This window comes from Meriones unguiculatus, chromosome 3, assembly GCF_030254825.1.
Source record: "Meriones unguiculatus strain TT.TT164.6M chromosome 3, Bangor_MerUng_6.1, whole genome shotgun sequence".
Lineage (NCBI taxonomy): Eukaryota > Metazoa > Chordata > Mammalia > Rodentia > Muridae > Meriones > Meriones unguiculatus.
Window position 1 is genome coordinate 18,192,691 of NC_083351.1, and position 21,980 is coordinate 18,214,670.

The 21,980-nt window shown below is 50.5% G+C and overlaps 2 protein-coding genes across 3 annotated transcripts; both read right to left on the reverse strand.

The window, feature by feature from the left end:
* Positions 1-345: 345 nt before the first annotated feature.
* On the reverse strand, positions 346-7,881 carry Gpn2 (GPN-loop GTPase 2). The gene is made up of 5 exons (XM_021643710.2): positions 7,149-7,881; positions 6,099-6,255; positions 3,311-3,471; positions 2,160-2,290; positions 346-736 (listed from the first exon to the last, which is right to left on the reverse strand). Exons 1-5 carry the CDS (start codon positions 7,737-7,739, stop codon positions 664-666), a joined length of 1,113 nt encoding a protein of 370 aa, XP_021499385.1. The 5' UTR covers positions 7,740-7,881; the 3' UTR covers positions 346-663.
* Positions 7,882-7,966: 85 nt separating this feature from the next.
* Gpatch3 (G-patch domain containing 3) lies at positions 7,967-19,445 on the reverse strand. 2 transcript variants are annotated; one of them, XM_021643700.2, is made up of 8 exons: positions 19,320-19,445; positions 15,770-17,276; positions 13,590-14,011; positions 12,074-12,248; positions 11,372-11,431; positions 9,378-9,499; positions 9,001-9,128; positions 7,967-8,463 (listed from the first exon to the last, which is right to left on the reverse strand). In XM_021643700.2, the coding sequence occupies exons 2-8, from the start codon at positions 16,224-16,226 to the stop codon at positions 8,247-8,249; spliced, it is 1,581 nt and encodes a 526-aa protein (XP_021499375.1). In that variant the 5' UTR covers positions 16,227-17,276; positions 19,320-19,445; the 3' UTR covers positions 7,967-8,246. The 2 variants fall into 2 exon arrangements, with proteins under 2 accessions (XP_021499375.1, XP_060235348.1); XM_060379365.1 differs by lacking the exon at positions 19,320-19,445 and adding an exon at positions 17,514-17,573.
* Positions 19,446-21,980: the final 2,535 nt, after the last annotated feature.

The window sequence follows — 21,980 nt, forward strand, 5'->3', positions numbered from 1 at the left end:
GGTCTGGGAGGAGGCGTTGCCTATAGATGCCTGACCTTAAAGCTCACTGTTAGCATTGAAGAAAGGCCAGATCACAGTGCACACGCTTGTAATTTGCCTCAGGCGAGGCTGTGAGGCTGTGTGAAACACTGACCCCAACGAGGAAACAAGCGGGGCTGCTGAGATGGCTCAGCGGGTGAAGACCCCTGTCAACAAGTCCCGGGACCTGAGTTCAAGCCCCAGAATCAGAAGAGAACGAGCTCTCACAAGCAACCTGACCTCTACAGGCATGCCTGCCCCCCCACCCCCACCCACAGCCACACACAATAATATGTAATTAAAAAGAAAACAAAGAAAGAAACAGGATTATTTGGAGGGACAGAGACATTTCTTTGTTCTACCCCAAATCCGTGCGTCCAGAGGGTTGAAGAGAAGTTTGAGGTCACAAAAACTAGAAAATCATGGAAGAGCGCATTGCGGCATCGCCCACGTAGAGGCAGCCCTCAAGTTCTGGGCAGCATTTCCTGGGGTGGGCTCCGAGCCTGAGAGCACTGTGGACAGTGCTGGCCTGGCTTTTCCCTCAGAAGTCCTTTAGGCATGGCTGGCTCCTCCAGGCCTCGGCCCCGCCTGGACGCAGCTTTCCGGTGTGTGCCTGCTGAGCCATCCAGCTATCCAGGCCCCGCGTTACAGCTGCATGGCTTCCTGCTCTGTGGTCTTGTCTGCAGATGCCAAGTACTTCTCTTGGATGCCCAGGGTGCTGAGGGAAGGGTGTCAAGGCTGACAGCGCAGGCAGAAGATGGGGACTGGCTCGGCAGCATCTGACCTCTGACCTCATCTGCCCTGAGTTTCCACACATCCCTTTTTCTGGGCTCCTGCGTCTTCTCCACACGGACTATAGCAAAGGCCCAGGGAGCACTAGCCCCCCAGCTTTGTGTGGCATATGCTCTAGAGCCAGAGCAGGGTGTTCAAATCCTGCTCCTGCCACTTCCCTTTTCTCTTAAGATCACAGGAAAGCTGAGACCATAAAATGAGTAGGGTGCCTCCCTGACACCTGGCACACAGCAGGTGTGCCGTTTTCTCCTTTTCCTACCAAGGAAAGAACCCTACTCTTCTTGGGCGACAGGGGACAGGACACTGCTAACACTGGCTGCACAGGAGCCATCTGTCGCTCTGGTCCTCTCACTGGAGACTGTATGCTCTATTGCCACCATTTTAGCTACCTGCCTCAGGGGCCTGACACAGATCACTATTATCTGGAATCATCTGCCTCCACATCCCAAACCCCGGAATGTCCACCTCTAGCACCCCAGGCAAATGCTCTGTCTCTGAGACCATCGATCTGAAGGACCAGGCCTTTCCTTCCTGCCACTGACCCAAACAACACACAAACTGGTCAAAACCACAATGCCGAAGGCCCAGCTGCCTTCCGCACAGCTCTGGTTGTCCAGTGGCGAGTTCAAACCCAGCTCAGTTGCCAGCTCAACCCTTCTAAAGGTAGACCTGTCTCCTCTACCCCATGATCACTCTGTCACTAGCTGTCCTAATCTACCTCTCCCACATTCTTCAACCCATACTCTTATTTTTTGAGACAGGCTCTAACTTTGTAGCCCAGGCTAGCCTCAAGCTTCGTGATCTTTCTCCCTCAGTTTCCTAAGTACTGGTTCACAGGCAGAAACCTCATGCCTGGCTCCTTTTATTTCACTACACATTTTATCTAGCACAACTTTAAGAACTCTGATGCCCCTAATTACACACATTAGTTCACTGTCCATACTTACAGGGGCTTTCCTAGAATGCTTGTCACCTTTCAGAAAACTGGGGACTAAGATCAGGATTTTAACACGCGCCTGCACCACACGGGCTGCTATAGGCCAGCTAAGGGTAGAGAGACCCTATCTCAAAACAGCAACCAGTCCTTCCCCTTCAACTAATGTCTACAGATCCCCCCCAACCACCTTGGTGCCTGGGATCAAACCCAAGGCCTCACAGCATCAGGCAAGGATTCTATCCTGGGCTACACCGTAGCTCCCACCTACCCCTGCCAAGCCTCTTTTCCCTTTGCAGATAGCATGCCTAGCAAAATGAGCCCCTTGCACTTCTCCCAAGGCCCAAAGCAATTTGTTTCTAGGCTTCTATGCCTGTGATTCTTCTGTTAGCCCCTCCAATTTCCCTAAGGATACGAGGAGAAGTGGAAGTCAGCTCCCATTGCAGCAGACATCATGGCCTCCAGGCTTCGTTGCTCCTGAACCCCAAAACAGTAGCCATTGGCTTTATCCACGGCCTGTAAGACTCGCTGGATGCTGTCCTTGTCCTGAGCAGAGAAGAGAAGTAGCTCAATGAGGGAATGAGGTGTGGACAGCTGAGGCCATGCCTCAGTGCCCACGAGAGTTCCACATACGCAGCTTCCTTGGCCTAGACCAGCCCTCCATTCCCCAGGGGCCTGGCTCACGACAAATGCCCAGATGAGAAGAGACCAGCTCCTCAGTGCAGTCCCTGCCTGGGCCTTCTCCTACGGCGGCAGCCCTACCTTCCCAGAGAACTGTCCCCTTGCTGGGCCACGCAGCCCTCAAGGCAGAAGCGGCGAAGGTCAAGGCACCTTCAGTGTGTGCACAGCGCTACTGTCGGGGAGGCGCCCAACAGAGGGCATTCAATGTATCTCAATGAAATTCGCAGATCAAGAGAACCCATGCCCAGTACTCAGCACAGAGCTGGCTGGGAGGGCCCTGAGCAAGTGGTGGCTGGCACGCGCACACTCTCCTTCTCATGCTGAAGGAAGGAGGCAAGGAGGATGTCAGAGCAGGTTCTCGCCCTTCCTAACACTGCTGCCCTTTGACCCAGTTCCTGCTGTTGTGGGGACCGCCAATCCTGAAATGCTTTTGTTGCTACCTTGTAACTGTAAGGTTGCCACTGTTTCAGGAAACACACAAGCTGAGAACCACTTTGTCAGAGGGAGAGCCAAGTCAGCTCGAGTCTCCCACCGCAGAAGGAAATCTCTCCTGGGTTATCTCTGCTTCAGAAAGATCAGCGGCAGAGGCTGGGGGCCGCTCCGCAAGCTCAACACAGTTGCTCAGCTAAATGGACCCTAAGAGTTAAGCTGTCCCCTTGGCCCTGGCTCAACCTCTCGCTGCTGACTCTCTGGCCTCACTCATGCTCTCTACACTTTACAGGGAACAGATGCAAAGAGGCCTCGGTGATCCGAATCAATGGGATTAAAGTCTGGTCTACGCTTTTACTGAAGCAAGCCAAGGAAGCCCGAGGACATCCAATGTTTTGTATGTCCTTAGCATGTCGGCGCTGCAGCCACCAGGAAGGGACCGTCACTGTCCAATACCTGGATGTTCAGGGGGATGAAGGAGACCAGGCTGTAGTCTTCAATGAGCTGTACCAGTTTCTCATTGAGCTGCCGGTAGTGACTGAAGAAAGGGTCAGAGGCCAGGTGCTCGAGGAGGTAGGAGAGGTCCAGGACTTCTGTGTAGTAGTCCAGGTTGAAGGCTGAGGGGAGAGACCAGGGTTAGAGGCTTCGGACACTAGGCTTAAGACCTCAGGCTGGGGGCTGGAGAGATGGCTCAGTGGTTAAGAGCACTGTGTGCTCTCCCAGAGGTCCTGAGTTCAATTCCGGGCAACCACATGGTGGCTCACAGCCATCTATACTAGGATCCTGTGCCCTCTTCTGGGGTGCAGGTGTACATGCAGGTGTCCATTTACGCCTACGTAAAATAAGTAAATGAAATCTTGAAAACAAAAACAAACCCTCTCATAACTGGAGGGGCCGAGGGAGCACACAGCGCAGTGACAGACAGGCACAGCATCTGCAAAGGCCTGGGCTCTACTCCTAGCACCTGAAGAGGGATTAAAAGCCTTAAGGAGGGTTGGGGATTTAGCTCAGTGGCAGAGGCCCTGGGTTCAGACCTCAGCTGTGGTAGGGGGTGGAGAGGACAACACCCATAACCAATGGGCTTGAGGCCAGGCAAGTGCCTGGCACACGGGAGGGGCTGGAGTGTGTCCTGGCACCATGAGGGAAGACCCAAAGCCTGGGACTCTATCTCATTTGTCTCTGTATTTTCGGAGACAGGGCCTCACACCTCAGCTCTGGCTAGCCTGGTACGATGCAGCTGCCCAGCTGGCCTTCACAGCAGTCCTGCAGCCTCGGCTTCCTGTGCTGAGATTACCACATGAGCTGCCCACTGGCTTCCATTATTTTCATTCACTAAAATATTTGCGCTGCAGTGAAATGATGTCATTAAGAACAGAAACACTACTGGCTGGCGCACCAGGCTGGTGGAGGCACGCGCCTTTAATCCCAGCACTTGGGAGGCAGAGGCGGGCAGATCGGAGCTCAAGGCCAGCCTGGTCTACAGAGTGAGTTCCAGGACAGTCAAGGCTACACAGATAAACCCAGTTTTGAAAAACAAAAACAAAAATAAATAAATAAATAAATAAAATAAAGGGAGAGGAGAGAGAGAAACTCGGCCTGCTGGTACAAGCTAGTAATCCCAGACACAAGGGCAGCTAAGTACATAAGGGTTGGAAGTTCGGGTTAGCCTAGACCACAGAGTAAATTTAAGGCCAGCCTGGCCAATTTAGCGAGACTCTAATAAAAATGAAAGATGGCCTGAGACTGTTCAGTGAACAGAAGCTGAGGGTTTGAGGCTAGCCTGGTCCACAAAGAAGTCCAGGACAGCCAAGGCTACACAGAGAAACCCTGTCTTGAAAAATAAAAACAAACAAAAAGCCCCAGGTTTCAATTCCAGGATACACAAACAACAAAGCACTGATTCCTTCCTTCCCTTTCTAGAGAGGGTCTCATGCAGCCCAGGTTGGTCTGGAACTCCTGATCCTCCTGTCTTCATCTCAAAGTGCTGGGATTACAGACACGCAGCATCACCCCTGGCTAAAATGCTGGACTTCATCTGCCATCTTAGGCAGCCATGTGGACACGTCCTACCTCAACAGGCCTGCTGAGAGGACTGCAGCCTGTAAACCTATCACCTGCACGGTACACAGAAGCAGTCAGTCAATGGCCGCGCACAGCACACCCGAGTTAGTGCCAAACAGGTGCTGAGTACTCTGCTCAGTCCCTGCCTCCGGAAGCTTGGTCAGAGCCCAGGGGCTTAGCATGCACACGTGGGGGACTTAGTAAATGCTACCCAAACTGAATTACTGCTTAGTCCAGCAGCAAGGCCTCTTGGGTAAACGACCTTCCCCCCCTGAGACAGTTCCTTAAAGTAAGCCCAGAACAGATGCTCTAACATAAACCTTTGGTTCTGCCAATAGCTTCCCAATTAAAAAACAAACAAACAACAAAAGCCAGGCAGTGAAGGTGCAAGCCTTTAATCCCAACAACTCCGGAGGTAGAGGCAGGTGGATCTCTGTGAGTTCAAGGCCAGCAGAGTTCACGTCTACAAAGTGAGTTCCAGAACAACCAGGGCAACACAGAGAAAGCCTGTCTTGAAAAATAAAAAAAAGAAAGAAAAGGAAAGAAAAAAGAAAAAGAAAAGCACACCTAACAGATCTTGGGCTCCTTGGAAAGTTGCCTCCTAAAAGAAGCTGACACCCCTCCATGTCCTGCTAGGCCAGGTCACTTTCATGTCAATTTCCTAATCTCCCTCCCTGCTACTATGCTAAGGATTTCAACTTTCTTCTCTCTATTCCATTATGGCTTCAGTTTCTAAGGCACTAATGCCACAAGCAGAGCAGAGAAATAATTGACAAAACTCCTGACAATCTTCCCTGCTTCTTGCCACGTGAAGGTGGTCACGTACAACCAACCCTGGGTCTACACACGCCTAGGTCTTAAGGCTTCCGATCCTCTAGAACATGGAGGAATAAATGATCCTGCATTTATTCTGTCCTGCACTGTCCATACTGTCCTGCACTGGCTAGGACAGTCCTCCAGCTGGCCACTTCTCACTGCCCAAGCGTCAGGGTGCAGGGCCTCAGCAGTGAGCCGTTGTCCGCTTCCTTTAGCCAGGTGCTAGCCTATCAGCTTGTTAAACTCCTCTGCAGCCTCATCTGTAGCTGTCTCTAAATCCACTCTAGTATCTGGCACAGTGGTGCCCACAATAGGTCAGAAGTCCGGGATGCAGTGAGGCGGCTGCTTTCGCGCTCCAGTCTCTTACCCAGCTTCCCATAGTGCTCAATAAGGTCCATCTTGGAGAGGAGGTTGACGTGGGGCAGTTCCACGTGCAGCATGGTGGCCAGGGAGGTGCACAGGACCGAGATGAACTTGGCTGGGTCTGTGCAGTAGTGAGAATCCACAAGGTGGACAGCGGTCAGCTGTGAGCGGAAGACACAGGATGAGAGGGAGACTGACCTGGTGTGGGAGGGGACTCGGCCCGTGCCTCCCTCATCAGACTGGTAGCTTGAGGAGCCAGTGTGTACCTTCCTTAGTACTGTCCTGCTTCTACTTCCCTGTACATGTGTGTGTGTGCTTGAGACAGGGTTCTATGGCCTGGAACTCACGCTCTTTCGGCCTCCACAGGCCAGGTGCTGGGATTACGGGCATGTGCCACCTTCTCCGGCTCTTGTATTTAATTCTAAAAACCAGCAGCACGTGCTCCTCCCAGATGACGTGGGGCATTTTTTTCATCCTACCTACTATTCTGGGGACTAAACCCGGGGCCTGTGGCTTCTGCTTGTTAGACAAGACCTCTACCATTGCTGGGCGCGGTGATGCACGACTTTAATCCCAGCACTTGGGAGGCAGAGGCAGGCAGATCTGTGAGTTCCAGGACAGTAGGGGCTACACACGGAGAAACCCTGTCCGAGGGTGGTGGTGGGCTATCTCTACCATTGAGCCAAATAAATCTCCAGTCCCTCTTACAAGGTCTCTTGCACAGAGCCCCACAGTGGACCACAGGTTTGAATTCCACTGCACCTGCCTCCCTACTTCTTTCATTACACTTATGCACACCAAATAAACAATCACTGAGCCACCATTGTTTTTTTTTTTTTTTTTTTAAATCCCCAATTGAGAGCTAACATTTTAGAGATGAAAGGACTTTCCCAGACCACACAGCGGTGGGTGGCAGGGCTGAAATTGGAAGAGACCTGAGATCTGCTCCAAACTCAACTCAGTCCCTCGCTAGCACTTGGGGGCGTGGCATTTATCGGCCTCCTGGTCCCAGGGACTCCATCTGCATAATGGGCTTGCCCGACGCTAGACGAACCCTGAGGTCCCACTGAGCCATCTGGGAGAAGATGCTGCGCAGGGCGGCGTGGTGCGTGCAGAGCTCCACTTGCCCGGGGCAGTCGAAGAGGAAGTAGTGGCCTCGGAGGGGCTCCAGCTTGGCGCGCAGCCAGTCCAGGTTGGCTTCCAGGTACTCCATGCAGTAGAGCAGGCCACCGTTGGGCCCCAGTCGCAGAGCGTCCATCACGTCGCCCAGCCCCACCAGCTCGCCCACGTCCACAGCACACTCGTAGGGCAGCCCCTCGTTGGCTGGGTCCAGGTTCACGACCGCCACGCGCCGGCCCAGCGCGCGCAGGAACTCGCTCATGCCCAGGCAGTACGTGGTCTTCCCCGAGCCCGGGGGCCCGATCACCGCCTGCCCGAAGGCCGTAGCCGGGGCGGGGGCCGCCATGGGTGGTGCAGGCCAGCCCAAAGCCGCCTCCCAACTAAAACAGGGAGACCCACGCAGAAAATCAACCAAACTACCCGGCAAGGAAGGGAAAAAGCTCCGGCTTCCGGACTCAGCCGGAACTTGTCTGGAGAGGAAGTCCCGCCCACACGACGACGTAAGGCTGCGATCACGCAGCCGCATTTCTCCCGCCGCCTTGTCAATCTCGAGTTTTCCCAGGCTTCTCCAAGGCAGACGTTCAGGCCTTGTCTAGTCGTAAATTAGTTTATTTCAGCGCAGACCCGTCCCTAGCCAGAGCTAAGAGGTGGGGGCGAGGGACGGCCGCACCCTGTCTGGATCAGTTAGTTCTTCTCTGGTCCCTTTTCCTTGTCTCATGATAGTCTCCTTCAGAGGCCCCCAAAATCGACTTGCCAGTGCCACAGGCAGTCCAGATCTTCAGGGTTCTGAGGCAAGCCCAAACAAGGCCTAGGGTTCGGAGGCCAAGGAAAGGCCTTTAGGCACGAACGCCCCAGAAGGAGGGGCTCTTAGTGACATCTTTGAGGTAGAGAAGTGGTGGGCACGCTCGAGGTTTCTTGTTTGAGCCTGCTGCGTAGACTGCCAGTTCCGGGCTCTTGGCTGCTTCAGAGGCCCACAAGGCAAGACCCAGAGATGTGTTCCTGCAGCTGAGTCATCCTGATCAGGGACCTAGACTCACTCAGGCTCTGAGGATCTGTCTAAGGCACAGCTGGAGCCCCTCACAAAAGTCATATCTGTCTGAAACTTCATGCTGGTGGGTGGCTGGCGCCGGAGCAGGGACTCCCCCTGGTCTTGGGGCAGAGGCTCATCGTAGATTGTGGAAATGAGCCCCAAGCCAGTTCCACGGGGCCTCTTTAGTTGCCCAAATGGCTGTAGTTTCTCTCCATGGTACCTGGATGGAACAGGGCTCTCGGTGAGAAGGCCGCTTTCTTCACCGAGTGCAGACTACAGGACATTATGAAATCCCAGTGCAGAGGTGGCAAGAAACAGGAAGTAACTACATGTCTGGTTTGTAAGACATAACTGTCTCACACTAATAGGGGTTGAATCAGGGCCAGGCAAACACTCATCACTGAGCCAAACCCCCAGCACCAAAGACAAAGCCTGGAACTCTGCTCTCCAAATTCTGGAGACAGTCTGTGCCAACTACCAGGAACCTTGGAATTTTTATCCCCACAACAGACTTCCTTATTGAGCCCAAACTCAGACTTGAGGAAATGGCTTTCCCGGGGGGAAATCCATGATTTAAGCTGTAGGATTGGGTTTAAAATGAACATAACAGTGTCCTCTATTTCTTGTACTTCTATTATGAAGATGTTCTTATAGGGGTACCGGCACCCATCCCAAAAGCAATGGGAAGAGGGAAACCCAGAAACCAAATAGCACCAAAGCTGGACTATGACCCTAGGGGTCCCTCAGCTGCACTTACCCCAATCCACGCTTGCATCTAGGATGCTGGCCATCACCATCTAGGGCCTCAGGTACCCCAGAGCACCTACTCCCCAGGCCCTGGCCTTCAGCCCAGCCCTGGCGCTCCATCACCTTCCGGCCAATGCCCTGCAAAGGGAAGCAGTGAGACTCAAGAAAAGTGGCTTCAGTTTGACAAGGTGGTGCATGTGCCATTACCTGAGACAGAGGTGGGAGAATCTGAGTTCAAGGAGTTCAAGGTCAGGCTGGGCTACATATGGATACCCTGCCTCAAAGGAAGTAAAAGAAGGGAAGGAGGAGGGAGAGGGAGGCGTGTTCCTTGGGGCAGGAGGAGAAACAGAGGAGGAGAAGGTGTCGCCTGTTAGCCAGTGCTCTTACCTTGGTGTGGCGCTCAAAGGTGCCCACGTGGCATCCTCTGACAGAGCCATCTTCCTGGCCATCACGGAGTCTCCGTTCCAGGCGCATTTGGACAGAGTCTCGGGCGTCCTTGTCTCCACCATCTGAGGGACCACAACCCACTTTGTAAAACAGTGCCCCTCACCAGGAGGATGAGGCTTCTGGGGTCCCCTCACAAGACTTATTGATTCATTTTCATAATGTCCTGTAGTCTCTCTTATGAGATTGGGAGCTCAGCAGGACAGGAACCACAGCTCTCATCTTACAGAGGAGGGACACTGCAGAAACATTACGGAACTGACAGGTGAAGTCAGAACACAGGCTACTGGGAACTGAAGAGACGTCTCAGCAGCTGAGAATATATACTGAGCTTCCACAAGACCCGGGTTCACTTCTCAACACACACATGGCTGCTCACAACTGTCTGTAACTCTCGTTCCAAGGGATCTGAGGCCCTCTTCTGGGCTCCAGGTGTACCAGGCACATGGTATACTTAAAGCACACATAAGATAAAAATAATAAATCTCAGTTGGGCAGGGTGGCCTTTAATCCCAGCAGTTGAGAGGGAGAAGCAGGTGGATCTCTATGAGTTCCAGGACAGCCAGAGCCAAAACAAGACAAGACAAAACAAAAATCATTAATACAACTAAAAAAAAAAAAAAAAACTTATCCAAAAAGGGGCAAGGCATCATGGCACACATCTTTCCTTCCTTCCTTCCTTCCTTCCTTCCTTCCTTCCTTCCTTCCTTCCTTCCTTTCTTCTTGGTTTTTCAAGATAGGGTTTCTCTGTGTAGTCTTGGCTGTATTGGACTCACTTTGTAAAGTAGGCTGGGCTTGAACTCACAGAGATCCACCTGCCTCTGCCTCTCAACTGCTGGGATTAAAGGCTTGCATCACCATGCCTGGATGATTATGGCACCTGTCTATAATCCCAGCATTTGGGAAGCAGAGGAAGGAGGATCTCTGTGAGATTGAGGGCAACCTGTTCTACCAAGTTCCATGGCTACACAGACCCTGTATTTAAAAAATGAAACAAAACAGAGTAAAAAAAACAAAAGCAAAACAAAATTCTAGGTTGTTCTTCACTTCAGAATTATGAATTGACTAAAAATCAAGCCTTTTTTTTTTTTTAAACCAAGCTTTTATTTAGAGCCTGTTCACCCAGAACCCCAAGACCCATTCCCTCAGGCCCATCACAGAGAGAGGACAAGGGGCTGCCACCCCCGCAGACTACAACTATAGGTACTGAATGTTCTCAGGTAGAGGTGGACAGTCAGCCTGCTTCTACAGCCGGATCTCCACCTGCAGATCCAAGCGCAGTCTGAACTACTCAGACAGCAACTCCACCTGGATCAACACACACAGACCCCCCACGCCATCATTATTCCCCGAGTAATACTATTTGCATCGCATCCACACTGCATTAGGGTCTAGAAAATAGCTAGATAATTTATTGGTTCATTCACTCTGGAGCCCACTCTGACCTCAAACTTGCAGCAATTTTCATGTCTCACCAACTTCCTCCCTATGGGAATTCCAAGTATACAACAGTAACTTTTTTTCCTGGTGCTGGAATTGAGCCCAGGACCTCACATATGCGAGGAAAGTACTCTGAGCTGTAGCCCCAGCCCTTGACAAATTTGGTTTTTGAGATAGGGTTTCTCTGTGTAGCCTTGGCAGTCCTGGAACTCACTCTGTAGACCTGGAACTCATAGAGATCTGCCTGTCTCTGCCTCCTGAGTGCTGGGAGTAAAGACGTGCGCCGTGAGGATATGTGTAGGTCTAGGCAAATAGTACACCCTTGTGTAAGAGAGCATCTGCAGATTTTGCTGTCCATGGGGGCTCTGGAACCATTCTTGAGCACACCGAGCGTGAGAGAACACTGGTTCCCTGACTTAACCTCTGACGAGCATGTGTGGCTAACAAACAGGACTAGGGCACAAGCTCCTCCCCCGGCTGCCACCCTGGCTCCGTACCTCTGTCATAGTAGACACTCATGTCCACGTCCCAGTCATCAGCTGTCTGCTCATCGAAGTCTGCAGGGGTGAGAGCATCCAGAGCATGAATTCTTGGTGCACCACAGGGCCTTGCACAAGATCAAATGCTCTACCACCAAGCCCTATGCCCACCCCAACGACTCCCAGCTATGTTTAGAGATAAATCTAGGGCTGGTCAAACATTCCAGGTTCTGTCCCACCAATTCATCATTCCAAAATGGGATGACGGGTCTGTGTTTACATTGGAGGGAAGCCATTTCCTAGTTTTTTTTGGGGGGGGTATTTATTTATTTATTTTTAAGGCTGTCAGGAAATCCGCTACGTAGAGCAAAGGCCCAGCTCTGGCTTGACGGTCGGTGCCTGGGCGTCAACTTAATGGTCTGAATCCTAATTCTCCCCCACAGAGCCCATGTGTTAAAGACTTAGTCCCAGGCACAGCGGGAAGTAATGGGAACTTTAGGCAGTGAGGCTTCATGTGTGCCCTCAAGAGGTACTATGGGTCCCTGGGCTCTTCTCTGCACCCCAGCCATGAGATAATTGTCCTCCTGTACCATGTACTGCAACCATAAGTTGAAGCCTCACCACAGGCTATGCCTTGAGGCCTCTAAACTGAGCCAACCCTTTCCTCTTTAGCAGTCAATCCATCCCGGTAACCGAAAGTCCACGGACACCTGGCCTTACCTCCTTCTTCCTCCTGCCAGAACTGAGCGTCGGTGTAGAACACCAGGCCAGAGCCACCCTTCTCCCACTTCAGCTCAATCTCCTCCTCAAAGAGCCGCTCGCTCGTCCGCTCCTGCCTGGTCACGTCCTCATGCAGGGCTTCGTGCCGCTCCCACTCCTCGCCACGGTCATCGTCCTGGGGGAAGGAAGGGAGTGTGCCCTGCATCTGACTTCCTGGCCTCAGGCCTACCAGGAAGGAGTTTCAGGGCCCAGAAGGGGATGTGGGCCTGGACCTCCGAACTATGCCTCCAGGCTTTTCCAGAAGCACCATATTTAGACCTTAAAACCTGGACCAACTCCTGTCACCATCCCTGTTTCTCATTCCGACTCACTCTTGGTTCTGCGCTTTTGGCCAGGCGGTTCCCCCTCCACACCCTCAGCTTCCTCTCTTGGTTAACTCCTCATGCCGAGTCCTGCAGCCTACACAAAACCCACTTTGGTGTACAGCTCCCTCGCCAGTAGTGTTAATCAGTGCATGCCATTTAAGCCTTTCTCAATTGTGTCACGCAGAGAGAAGGGACAAGGACAAGGACTATCTCCTGCTGGTCAGGCCTTTCCTATAGCTGGGTTCCTGGGATGAGGTGAGCCCAGTGGCCCTGTGAGGAGAGTGGCATTATTTGCGTTTACTCGAGGGAACCTAGGTTCAGAGGTTAGGAGATGTGTCCACCACACTGTGCCAAGAGCAGCAGAACTAGCAGGCAAAACCAAGCTGTGTATCATCCCACACAGCTTTGTCACTCCAGCATTCAGGCTCTTCCAGGGCAGGAAATGAATGGTAGAATATCTTTAGACTGGAGAGCTAATCCTTGCTGCAGTGCGCTTAACTGTGGAATGACAGGACGGCTCTTGGCTTGATTCCCCCCACCCCAGGACCCATCCTGGATAAACCCCAAGAGGCGACAGGAACCAATGCTACAGAGCTGGAAGGTGAAGGTCAGAAGGGACTCCATGGGCCTGTCTCAAAAGCTAAGTAAAAAAAATAACAAAAATTCAGGACAGATTCCATCTCATTTGATTCATGGAGAAAGGAGATGAAAACTGTCTATTTTTCTGACCAAGTTCAGACTGGTATTCAGTGCCAGAATAGGTGGTCTAGGAAGCCCAGAGGTTGGAGAAGCCTGAGAAGGAGCTGGGTCCCTTCCTAGCTCTACTCTACTCCATGGGGGGGCCTTAGCCATTCATCTGACAGGACAGTAGCATTAATGCCTTGGCCTGTCTTTTTTTTTTTTTTTTTTTTTTAACTCAGTTGCATGCATCCCAGGCTGGGTTTGAACTCTATGCAGCTGAAGACAACCCTGAACTTCTGATCCTCCTGCCCCCAACTCCCCTAGCGCTGGGATTACAGATAGGTACCACCCTGGCAGGTTTATGCAGCCTGGGATTCAAACTCAGGGCTTTGCGTTCCCCGGGGAAGCAGTCCACCAAATGAGCTCCACCCCAGCCCTGACACGCCTCTGCAGGGTGCTGCGGTACTCACATCTTCTGAGTGAGACTCTTCCTCTTCCTGCTGCCCTTCATCGTCCGGCTCGTCGGAGGGGCTGGCCGCTGGATCTTCCAGGCAGGTACCCTGGGGGATTTCCTCCCCGTCGGCCGTGTACACATGCTCTTCCTGCTCCACAGTCTCTGAGTCGTCGTACCGGAAGGGCACATTGCCGTAGCGCCGGGAGGAGCCTGTCTTGGGGAACTGGAGCTGCAGCTGGGTGATAATTCGAGGGGGTAGACGGCAGGCCCGGATCAACTCCAAAAAGACCCGAAGGGGCGTGCCCACGTTGCCATTGGGCATCAGCACTGGTGGGTTCAGCTCGGGGAGCTGCCTCAGGTCCGCCAGGGTAAAAGCTTCATTCTCTGCCCTTCGACTCAGCAGTTCCTTCCGGGTCTTAAAGGGAAAGGACCCCAGATCTTAGGAAGGAGAGAGAAGGATGGATGTTAAAACCCTAGGAGATTTTAGCAATCATCAAACCAGAAGTAAAGCTGTTTCAGGCTTTTAAAACCAGTTTAAAGCTGTTTCCTACCAGACAGAGAAACCCTGCCTCAAAAAAAACAGAAAAAAAAACCAAAAAGGGCTAACAAGATGAACTCGCCTCCAAGCGGGATAACTTGACTTTGACCCCCGAATCCACATGGCAGAGTTAGAGAACTGGCTCCCACAAGCTGCCATCTCACCCCTACACACAAAATAAATAGGTGCAAATTACACAGTCGTCTCTGTGGGTGTGCCCTGGTGTCTGCATGTATGTGCACCGCATGCACAAAGGAGCCTGTGGAGGGCTGAGCCCCTGAGAGTGGAGTTCCGGGCAGTTCCGGGCTGCCACGTGGGTGCTGGAAACTCACAGTCCTCTGCAAGGGCAGTAACTTGAGTGGGTTTAACCATCTCCCGAGAGGGACCACACAATTTCCTCAGCATTTGCCTCCTGGTGACTAGCTTTTATTGGTACTAGAGCTATGACCATCCCCTTAAATCGACTATATTCTGAACCCAGAGCTGTCACCGGTTCCCACTGCGCACGCACATCCGGTGTGCCAAGCACAGCGAATGACTTTTTCAAAAAAATTATGATTGCTTTGTTGTGTGTGCGCACACCACAGTGTTACCTGTGGAGGCCAGACTTGCTGTAGTCTTTTCTCTCCTTCCACTATGTGGGTCCCAGAGATCCAGGTCAGATTTGCTTACCTCTTCTGAAATTAGAGTGCACTACCATGCCTGGTTCAAGGTCATTCTAACATTCACAGAGTTTAAGGCCAGCACAGACTATAAGAGCTTGAGACAAACGGAGAAGCAGCTCATGAAGTACACCTTGGTAAGACATTGTTCCTAATGACTCTGCCCAAACCTTGCACACGCGTGCTCGCACACATGCGGAACTCCTTCAGCAACTGTTCAACTCTGAACTGACACACTGGTTTTATTTACTATTCATTCATTCATTCCATTGTTTGTTTGTTTGTTTGTTTACAGACAGGGTCAGAGCTACGTAGTCTTGGCTGGCCTCGAACTCACTTTGTGGACCAGGCTGGCCTCAAACTTACAAAGTTAACAGATCCACCTGCCTCTGTTTCCCAAGTGCTAGGATTAAAGGCATGTGACATCACTCTTGTTAAGGACTCTTTGTAAGGAAGGATACAAGTGCCCCACCCCCTTCTGCTGCCTGCTGAGGTCCAAGGTTTAAGGCCAACTGTGATTTCCCTCTGCAGATCAAGTCTTCCAGCCGCTTATGTTAGCTAAGAAAGCCATTTTCCTTTGTTTAATTGTTTGGAGACAGCGTTTCTCTGTCTAGCCCTGGCTGGCTTGAAACTCGCTGGCCTGGAGATCTCCCTGCCTCTACCTTCTGAGTACTGGGATTAAAAGCATGCTCTAGCACGCCCGGCTTCAAATTTCCTTTTAAAGAAACCCTGTCAGTGCAAAATCAACCCATCAGAGGAATGGTCCTAAGAAGGGATAAACTTGAAAGTCATCTTATATATATCTTATATTTGTTTTGTATTTTTGCCCTTTAAGTCCCTGAGTGAAACTAACATGCGACTTGGGCTGAGAACTTTGTCCGAAGTTGCCTCAAGCTCCTAAACAGTGGTAACGAGAGATCTGACTATCTTCACTGCCCAGGAAATGTGCCTCCTTTCTAAGAGCCGTAAATCCAATCCATTCTCTCCCCCTCTTACCTGAAGCCTCAGTGGGTAGCCTAAGCCTGCGGATGTGACAACGACCCGGGAGCCAGGTCCCCTGAGAGTCCAGCCACCGGCGGCCCGAGTACATGCGAAGCAGCCGCTGGGCTTGCGCCACTCCCCTCACCGAGACCACACAGCAGCAGGTGCGGAGCAGAGTCTGGACCGGAGCAGAGTCCCGGGCGGGGACAGTGCGAGCATCAGGGGCGGTAGCCTGGGAGAGAACCGGATCCTCGGCAGCAGGGTCGGGGGCAGCTCGGGCCGCGTCGGGAATCGCCTGCGGAGGGCCCCTCTCGGGCCGATGCCGGTAGTGGAAACACAGGAAACCTCCGCCGCGCTGTTCCCGGAACTGGCTAAAGTAGCTCCGTAACTGGGCCGAGCGTAACACAGGAGGAATCCCACTCACCACCAGGTAAACCACCGACTCTTCGTCCGCCTCCCTGGGCATCGCCATCTTGGCTTGTCACATGACTGCCTGGAGCCAACTCTCGCGAGAACACCGCGTCTGGCGTGCGGAAATCTGTGACCGTCCGGTCCTTCCAGCTATGTTTTAGTTGCTCTTGGGCGGAAACCGTCTGTCCAGAGCCACGGGTGCTGGAAACTCGTCTGATGGGCCGGGCTGTGGCTCTGTGATAGCGGGCCCAGCATGCGAGAGGCTCTAAGGAGAAACCAATGTGGAGGCTGTACTGGGAGGGGGCGGGAGCCTGATGCAAGGTTTACTGTACAGTATCAATCCAACCAGTGCAACATAACAAGACTGTATCTAAAACAGAAGTTGAAGAGGCCGGTCCGTGGAGGCGCACGCCTTTAATCCCAGCGCTTGGGAGGCAGAGACAAACGGACCTAGACGAGTTCAAAACCAGCTTGGTCTACATAGTGGGTTTTTAGACCAGCCAGGGCTAAGTACAGAGACTGTGACTTGTGGGGAGGGTGTGAAGGATGAAGAGATGGCGCAGCAATTAAGAGCACTTACTGCCCTTACAGAGTACGCGGGTTGGATTCCCAGCACCCACATTTGAGGCAGGCCACCCATCCATCACTCCAGTTTCAGGGGATTGGATACCCTCCACTGACCTCTAGAGGCACCAGACACACACGGAAGTGCACCTACGTACATGCAGGCAAAACTCATACACATAAATTTAACAACAACAAAAGAACAGAATAAAAACAGGTACGTGCATGGATGGAGAAGCGTATTCCCAGGAGCCAGAGGTTATTAAATGAAAGTCCTAGTGCCAGCAGCGGGCCACCTCCCTCCACGATTTCTGTGTCCCCCACAAACAGTACAGATACTGTGATTGCTGTAAGTGCAACACCTGTGTGCAGTGCTCAGGGATGCCATAAGAGGGCGCTGGATCCTCTGAAACCGGAGCTGACAGTTGTGAGCTGCCAGGTGGTTCTGGAACCCCAAACCAGATCTTCTTCAAAAGCAGCAGGTGGTGGTTGCATTCTTGAACTCATAACAACTGCAGATCTGCCCCAAATTAGGCCCTTCAGTTTCCTGTTATGGAGGAGGGAAAGGCTCATGAGACCCCACCACTCCCTAAGAATTTTTATACAGTTGGTGGTTGACGGTGGGGATGGTTATTCTGCAGTAGTTATCTCTGAATTGAACCATTCTATCCTATGTGGATAGTCCTTAAGACTCCCCAAGTAAACAATGAGGCCTGGGGAGACGACACAGTGGGTAAGAGCCAGAGGACCTAGGTTCAATTCCAGCACCCACAGGGCAGTTTACCTGTGACTCTAATTCCAAGGGATCTGATGCCTTCCTTTGTCCTCTGAGGGCACCAACTACACACGTGATACACAGATATACTTGCGAGCAAAACAATTGTACATACAAAATAAAAATTAGAACAAAATTTAGAAAAGTAAACAGCTCACAAGTCTCAGTTCCTAAAACATACAAGATTCACCAAGTCCCCTCCCCAAGCATATATAAGCAGTAAGGACTGATTGAGACTCTCCGACCTGTCCAGCTGCCTGCAAGCCCAGCAGAAAACTCCAGAGACGTGGCTTTTGTAACTCATCACCCATGCTGGGGTGGCTTTTCCATGGGTGACTCTACAGTAATACAACTGACTACTTTGGAGTCATCTATACTCCTGTAAATAACCCCACTAAATTCACGGAGTCGCCAAATTAGACATTGGGAGAACATTGCTGGTTAATTTTATGCAGAACCAATATTTGGAACCAATGATGGACAAGCCTGTAGACAACTGTTTTCATTTCTCCCAGAAAAATCACACTATAGGGAGGAAGAAACCTTTTCTTTTTTTAAAGATTTATTATGTGTACAGTGTCCTACCTGCATGTGTGCCTGCATTCCAGAGAGGGCACCAGATCTCATTATAGATGGTTGTGGGCCACTATGTGGTTGCTGGGAATTGAACTCAGGACGTTTGGAAGAGCAGCCAGTGCTCTTAACCTCTGAGCCATCTCAGGAAGAGACATCTTCCTGAGTAGCACAGCCACTGGTACGGTGTCAATGCTCCTGTAAACATCCCTCACCTATGCTCACGTAAAGGACCTTAAAAGAAACTCATTGGTTCACCAAAACAAACAAACAAAAACCAACCATGAAAATATGAAGAGTTACGGGCTGCAGAGATTGCTCAGCAGTTAAGAGCATTTGTTGCTTTTGCAAAAGACCTGGGTTTGGGGGCTGGAGAGATGGCTCAGAGGTTAAGAGCACGGCTTGCTCTTCCAGAGGTCCTGAATTCAATTCCCAGCCACCATGCGGTGGCTCATAACCATCTATAATGAGATCTGGTGCCCTCTTCTGGCCTTCAGGTATACATGCCTATATTATGTATACATAATAAAATAAATAAATCTTAAAAAAAAAAAAAAGACCTGAGTTTGATTCTCAGCACCACAAGGCAGCTGACCACTCTCTGTAACCCCAGTTACAGGTTACAGGAGATGCAAATGCTTTCTTCTGGTCTCCACAGGCACCTGATATGCACACAGTGCATAGATATACATGCAGGCAAAGCAGCCATACACATAAACATTTTTTTTAAAGATAAGAAAATAGAAAGGGCACTAAATAGGAAAAAAGGAGTCAATCGGTGGGATAGGAGGAGGACACAGAGGGCAGCAGAAGGGATGAGAATAGTAAAAATGCATTATATACCTGTGTAAAATGTCAAAAGAAAACTAATGTATAATCAATGTATGGTCATAAAACATAAAAGCAAGCAAACAGGGCTGAGACGTGGCTTCCTTTGATAGAGTACTTGCCTTGCCTAGCACGCATGAAGCCCCTGAGGTCAATTCTCAACCCTGCATAATGTCTGTGATCCCAGCACCACGGCGGTAGAGGCAGGAGGATCAGGAATTGTAAAACAAGTTTAAGGCCAGCCTGGTCTCATGAGAGGCGTTGTATGCGTTTGTCATGAAATGCTAGGGCAGAGTGGAGCTAGACCGGAGCCCTGCGATCCAGCACAGCTGTGAAGGGTAAGGGCTCCCACCATTGCCCCGCGGTCCAAAACAGAGCCCACTGCGCAGAAGCAGCTTCCCTCGTCCGACTTACGTAAGAGTCATGAGTGCGCCTTGTTTACCCGTGAGGAGACCAGACAGATTCCAAATTCCAGTTCTTTGCCTCATAAAAGTTTAGCTGACCTTCTTGTCCCCGCCAATCAAGCTTTGGATTAGCTTCCTGTTCCCTTTCCCCTGGGTCCCTGAACTCTGACCCATTCTCAGTGTGAGCCCGCTCTTCCCTCCTCTTCCTCAAAAGGCCCTCACGAAATGGGCTGCCGATCCCATCAACTTGCCATGCTTCTGCTGCTAATCTCGCTTCTGTTGTTGCTGGGTTTTGTTGTTGTCTTTTAACAGAATCTCAAACATTAAATTTTTACCAATGAGAGAACTCTGGAACCAGATGCCGGGGTGAAAGCTTGCTAGCTCAGAGAGGCAGAGAAAGCACCCAGCGACCTTCTTTCTCAATCCCAGAAGGAATGCCCACCCTTCTCCTGAGCCGGCTCCAACAAGACCCCTCAAAATGAATGTCCCGACCTCTACTTCCTGTGCATCTCTCTATCTGTCCTCCCGACTTCCTCTCTGTTTTTTGTTTCTTCATAAACTTCACTTCCCGTCAACTGCTTGTTGCTTGTTCCCCCGCTTGACCTGAGGTTGACTTTATTTAATCCTTCTTACAGTTTTCAAGTAGAAAACTCTTCGATTAAAGGTGTGTGCTAAGGCTGAGCCACACCACAACTAGAAACAGGTTTTTCCAAGTAAATACCACAATTTCGGTGTTCACAGGGTGATCAAATATCCTCTCTTCAAATTCCTCCTGGCCTGTTTGCTCTCACCTGTGGGGAAAAACAAACAAACAAACAAACAGAAAAATATTTTTACCTTTGGGACTCTTGAAGATCTTGTCTCAGGGTCAGAATCCCTCCTTCATGGAGTTGGTCCAAAGCCCTCATAATAGCTATAGTTACATTTTAAATAATCTTTAAAAGCCAGGCATGGTGAATATAGGATTATTAAGAAAAAACAAAACAAAACAAAAAACAGCCAGGAGTGGTGGTGCATGCCTTTAATTCCAGCACTCAGGAGGCAGAGACAGGCAGATCTCTGTGAGTTTGAGACCAGCCTGGTCTACAAACCATGTCCAGAACAGCCAGGCTACATAGAGAAACCCTGTCTCCAAAACCCAACATAACGAAATAAGTAAAATCTAGCTGGGTTAGATTTTACTTAAAGTAACAAAAACTATCTTTCTGTGTTTGTGTATACGTGTACTTGAACATGTCATGTTGTGTGGGTGCCTGTGGAGACCAGAAGACACCAGATCTGCTGGAGCAGCAGTTACGGGTGGTTGTGAGCAGCCAGACCTGGATGCTGGGAGCTGAACTTGGGTCCTCTGGAAGAGCAGTCCACTCTTAACAGCCGAGCCATTTTCAAGTCCTCCCTTTTTATTTTCTGGGTTTTATTTATTCCTTTACAATTTCATGCATGTATAATATTATTTGAGCAGGCTCCACTCACTGTCCTCTTTTTTTTTTTTTTTTTTTTGATACAGGGTTTCTCTGTGTAGCTCCGACTATCCTGAAGCTAGTTCTGCAGACGATGCTGGCCTTGAACTCACAGAGATCCACCTGCCTCTGATGTGCAACTGTGCAACGTTACGCCCTGCCTCCCATTGTCTTCCTACCCTCCCACCAAATCCTCCTCTTCCCAAGCCTCTCTTCAATTTTCATGTATTTGTTTGTGTATGTATTTGTTAGGATTGTCTGAATAAACATGGGTCTCTGTGTGTGGGGATGAATTTTATTTTATTGTCGTTGTGAGCGTGTGTGGGTGAGGGAAATACACATGCTACAGTGAGGGTATGGAGGTCAAAGGGCCTGTACATTGACTGTCTTTCCAGCACAGGCTTCCAGAGATTGAAATTAGCTTATCAGGTTTGCACCAGCACTTTTACCCAGGGAACCATCTTGAACTTCTGATCCTCCTGTGTAACTGAGAGTTTTCTGCCCAGACCCCAGTTCCCAAAATAATGACTCTGAAACGTTATTATATATGGATAAAATGCCTAGGCCGTGAGCTTTGACTCCTTCCCTGACTAGCTCATAACCTATTTACTTATTGTTTGTTAATAATCATTTATTATTAATATTGCTTATTAATTAACATTTATTGTTAATATTGTTTATTAATAAACATTTATTAATAAACAAACTCGTTTGTTTACTGTTTATTCTATTCTACGTGTGCCACGTGGGTCATTACCTCTCCTTAGTTTCACGCGTCGGTCTTCTTCAGAGTCCTGGGGGAATCACTTCTCTGATCTATCCCAGAGTTCATCTTTCTCTTCCAAAACTCCCACCTCCTAGTTCCTGCCTCAGCTAATAGGTCATCATTTTTTTCTTGATAGATGATGATGCTTCCACACAGTTCACAAGAGATTCTCCCTACACACCTGCCTCCATGCCCCAAGTGCTGGGGTTACTGATGTGGGCCACCACTTCCTAGCTCTTTCATGGTTGTAGAAGTCAGTATGTTGGGAAGCTTTGGGGAAGAGGGTAGGGAATGAGGTCTGAAGTTTTCTGAAGTATTTTTGTTAGTTGTTGTTGTTGTTTGTTTTGAGACAGGGTCTCTCTATTATATAGCCCTGGCTGTCCTAGGACTCACTATGTTAGACATGGCTGGACTCAAACTCACAAAGATCCACCTGCCTCTGCCT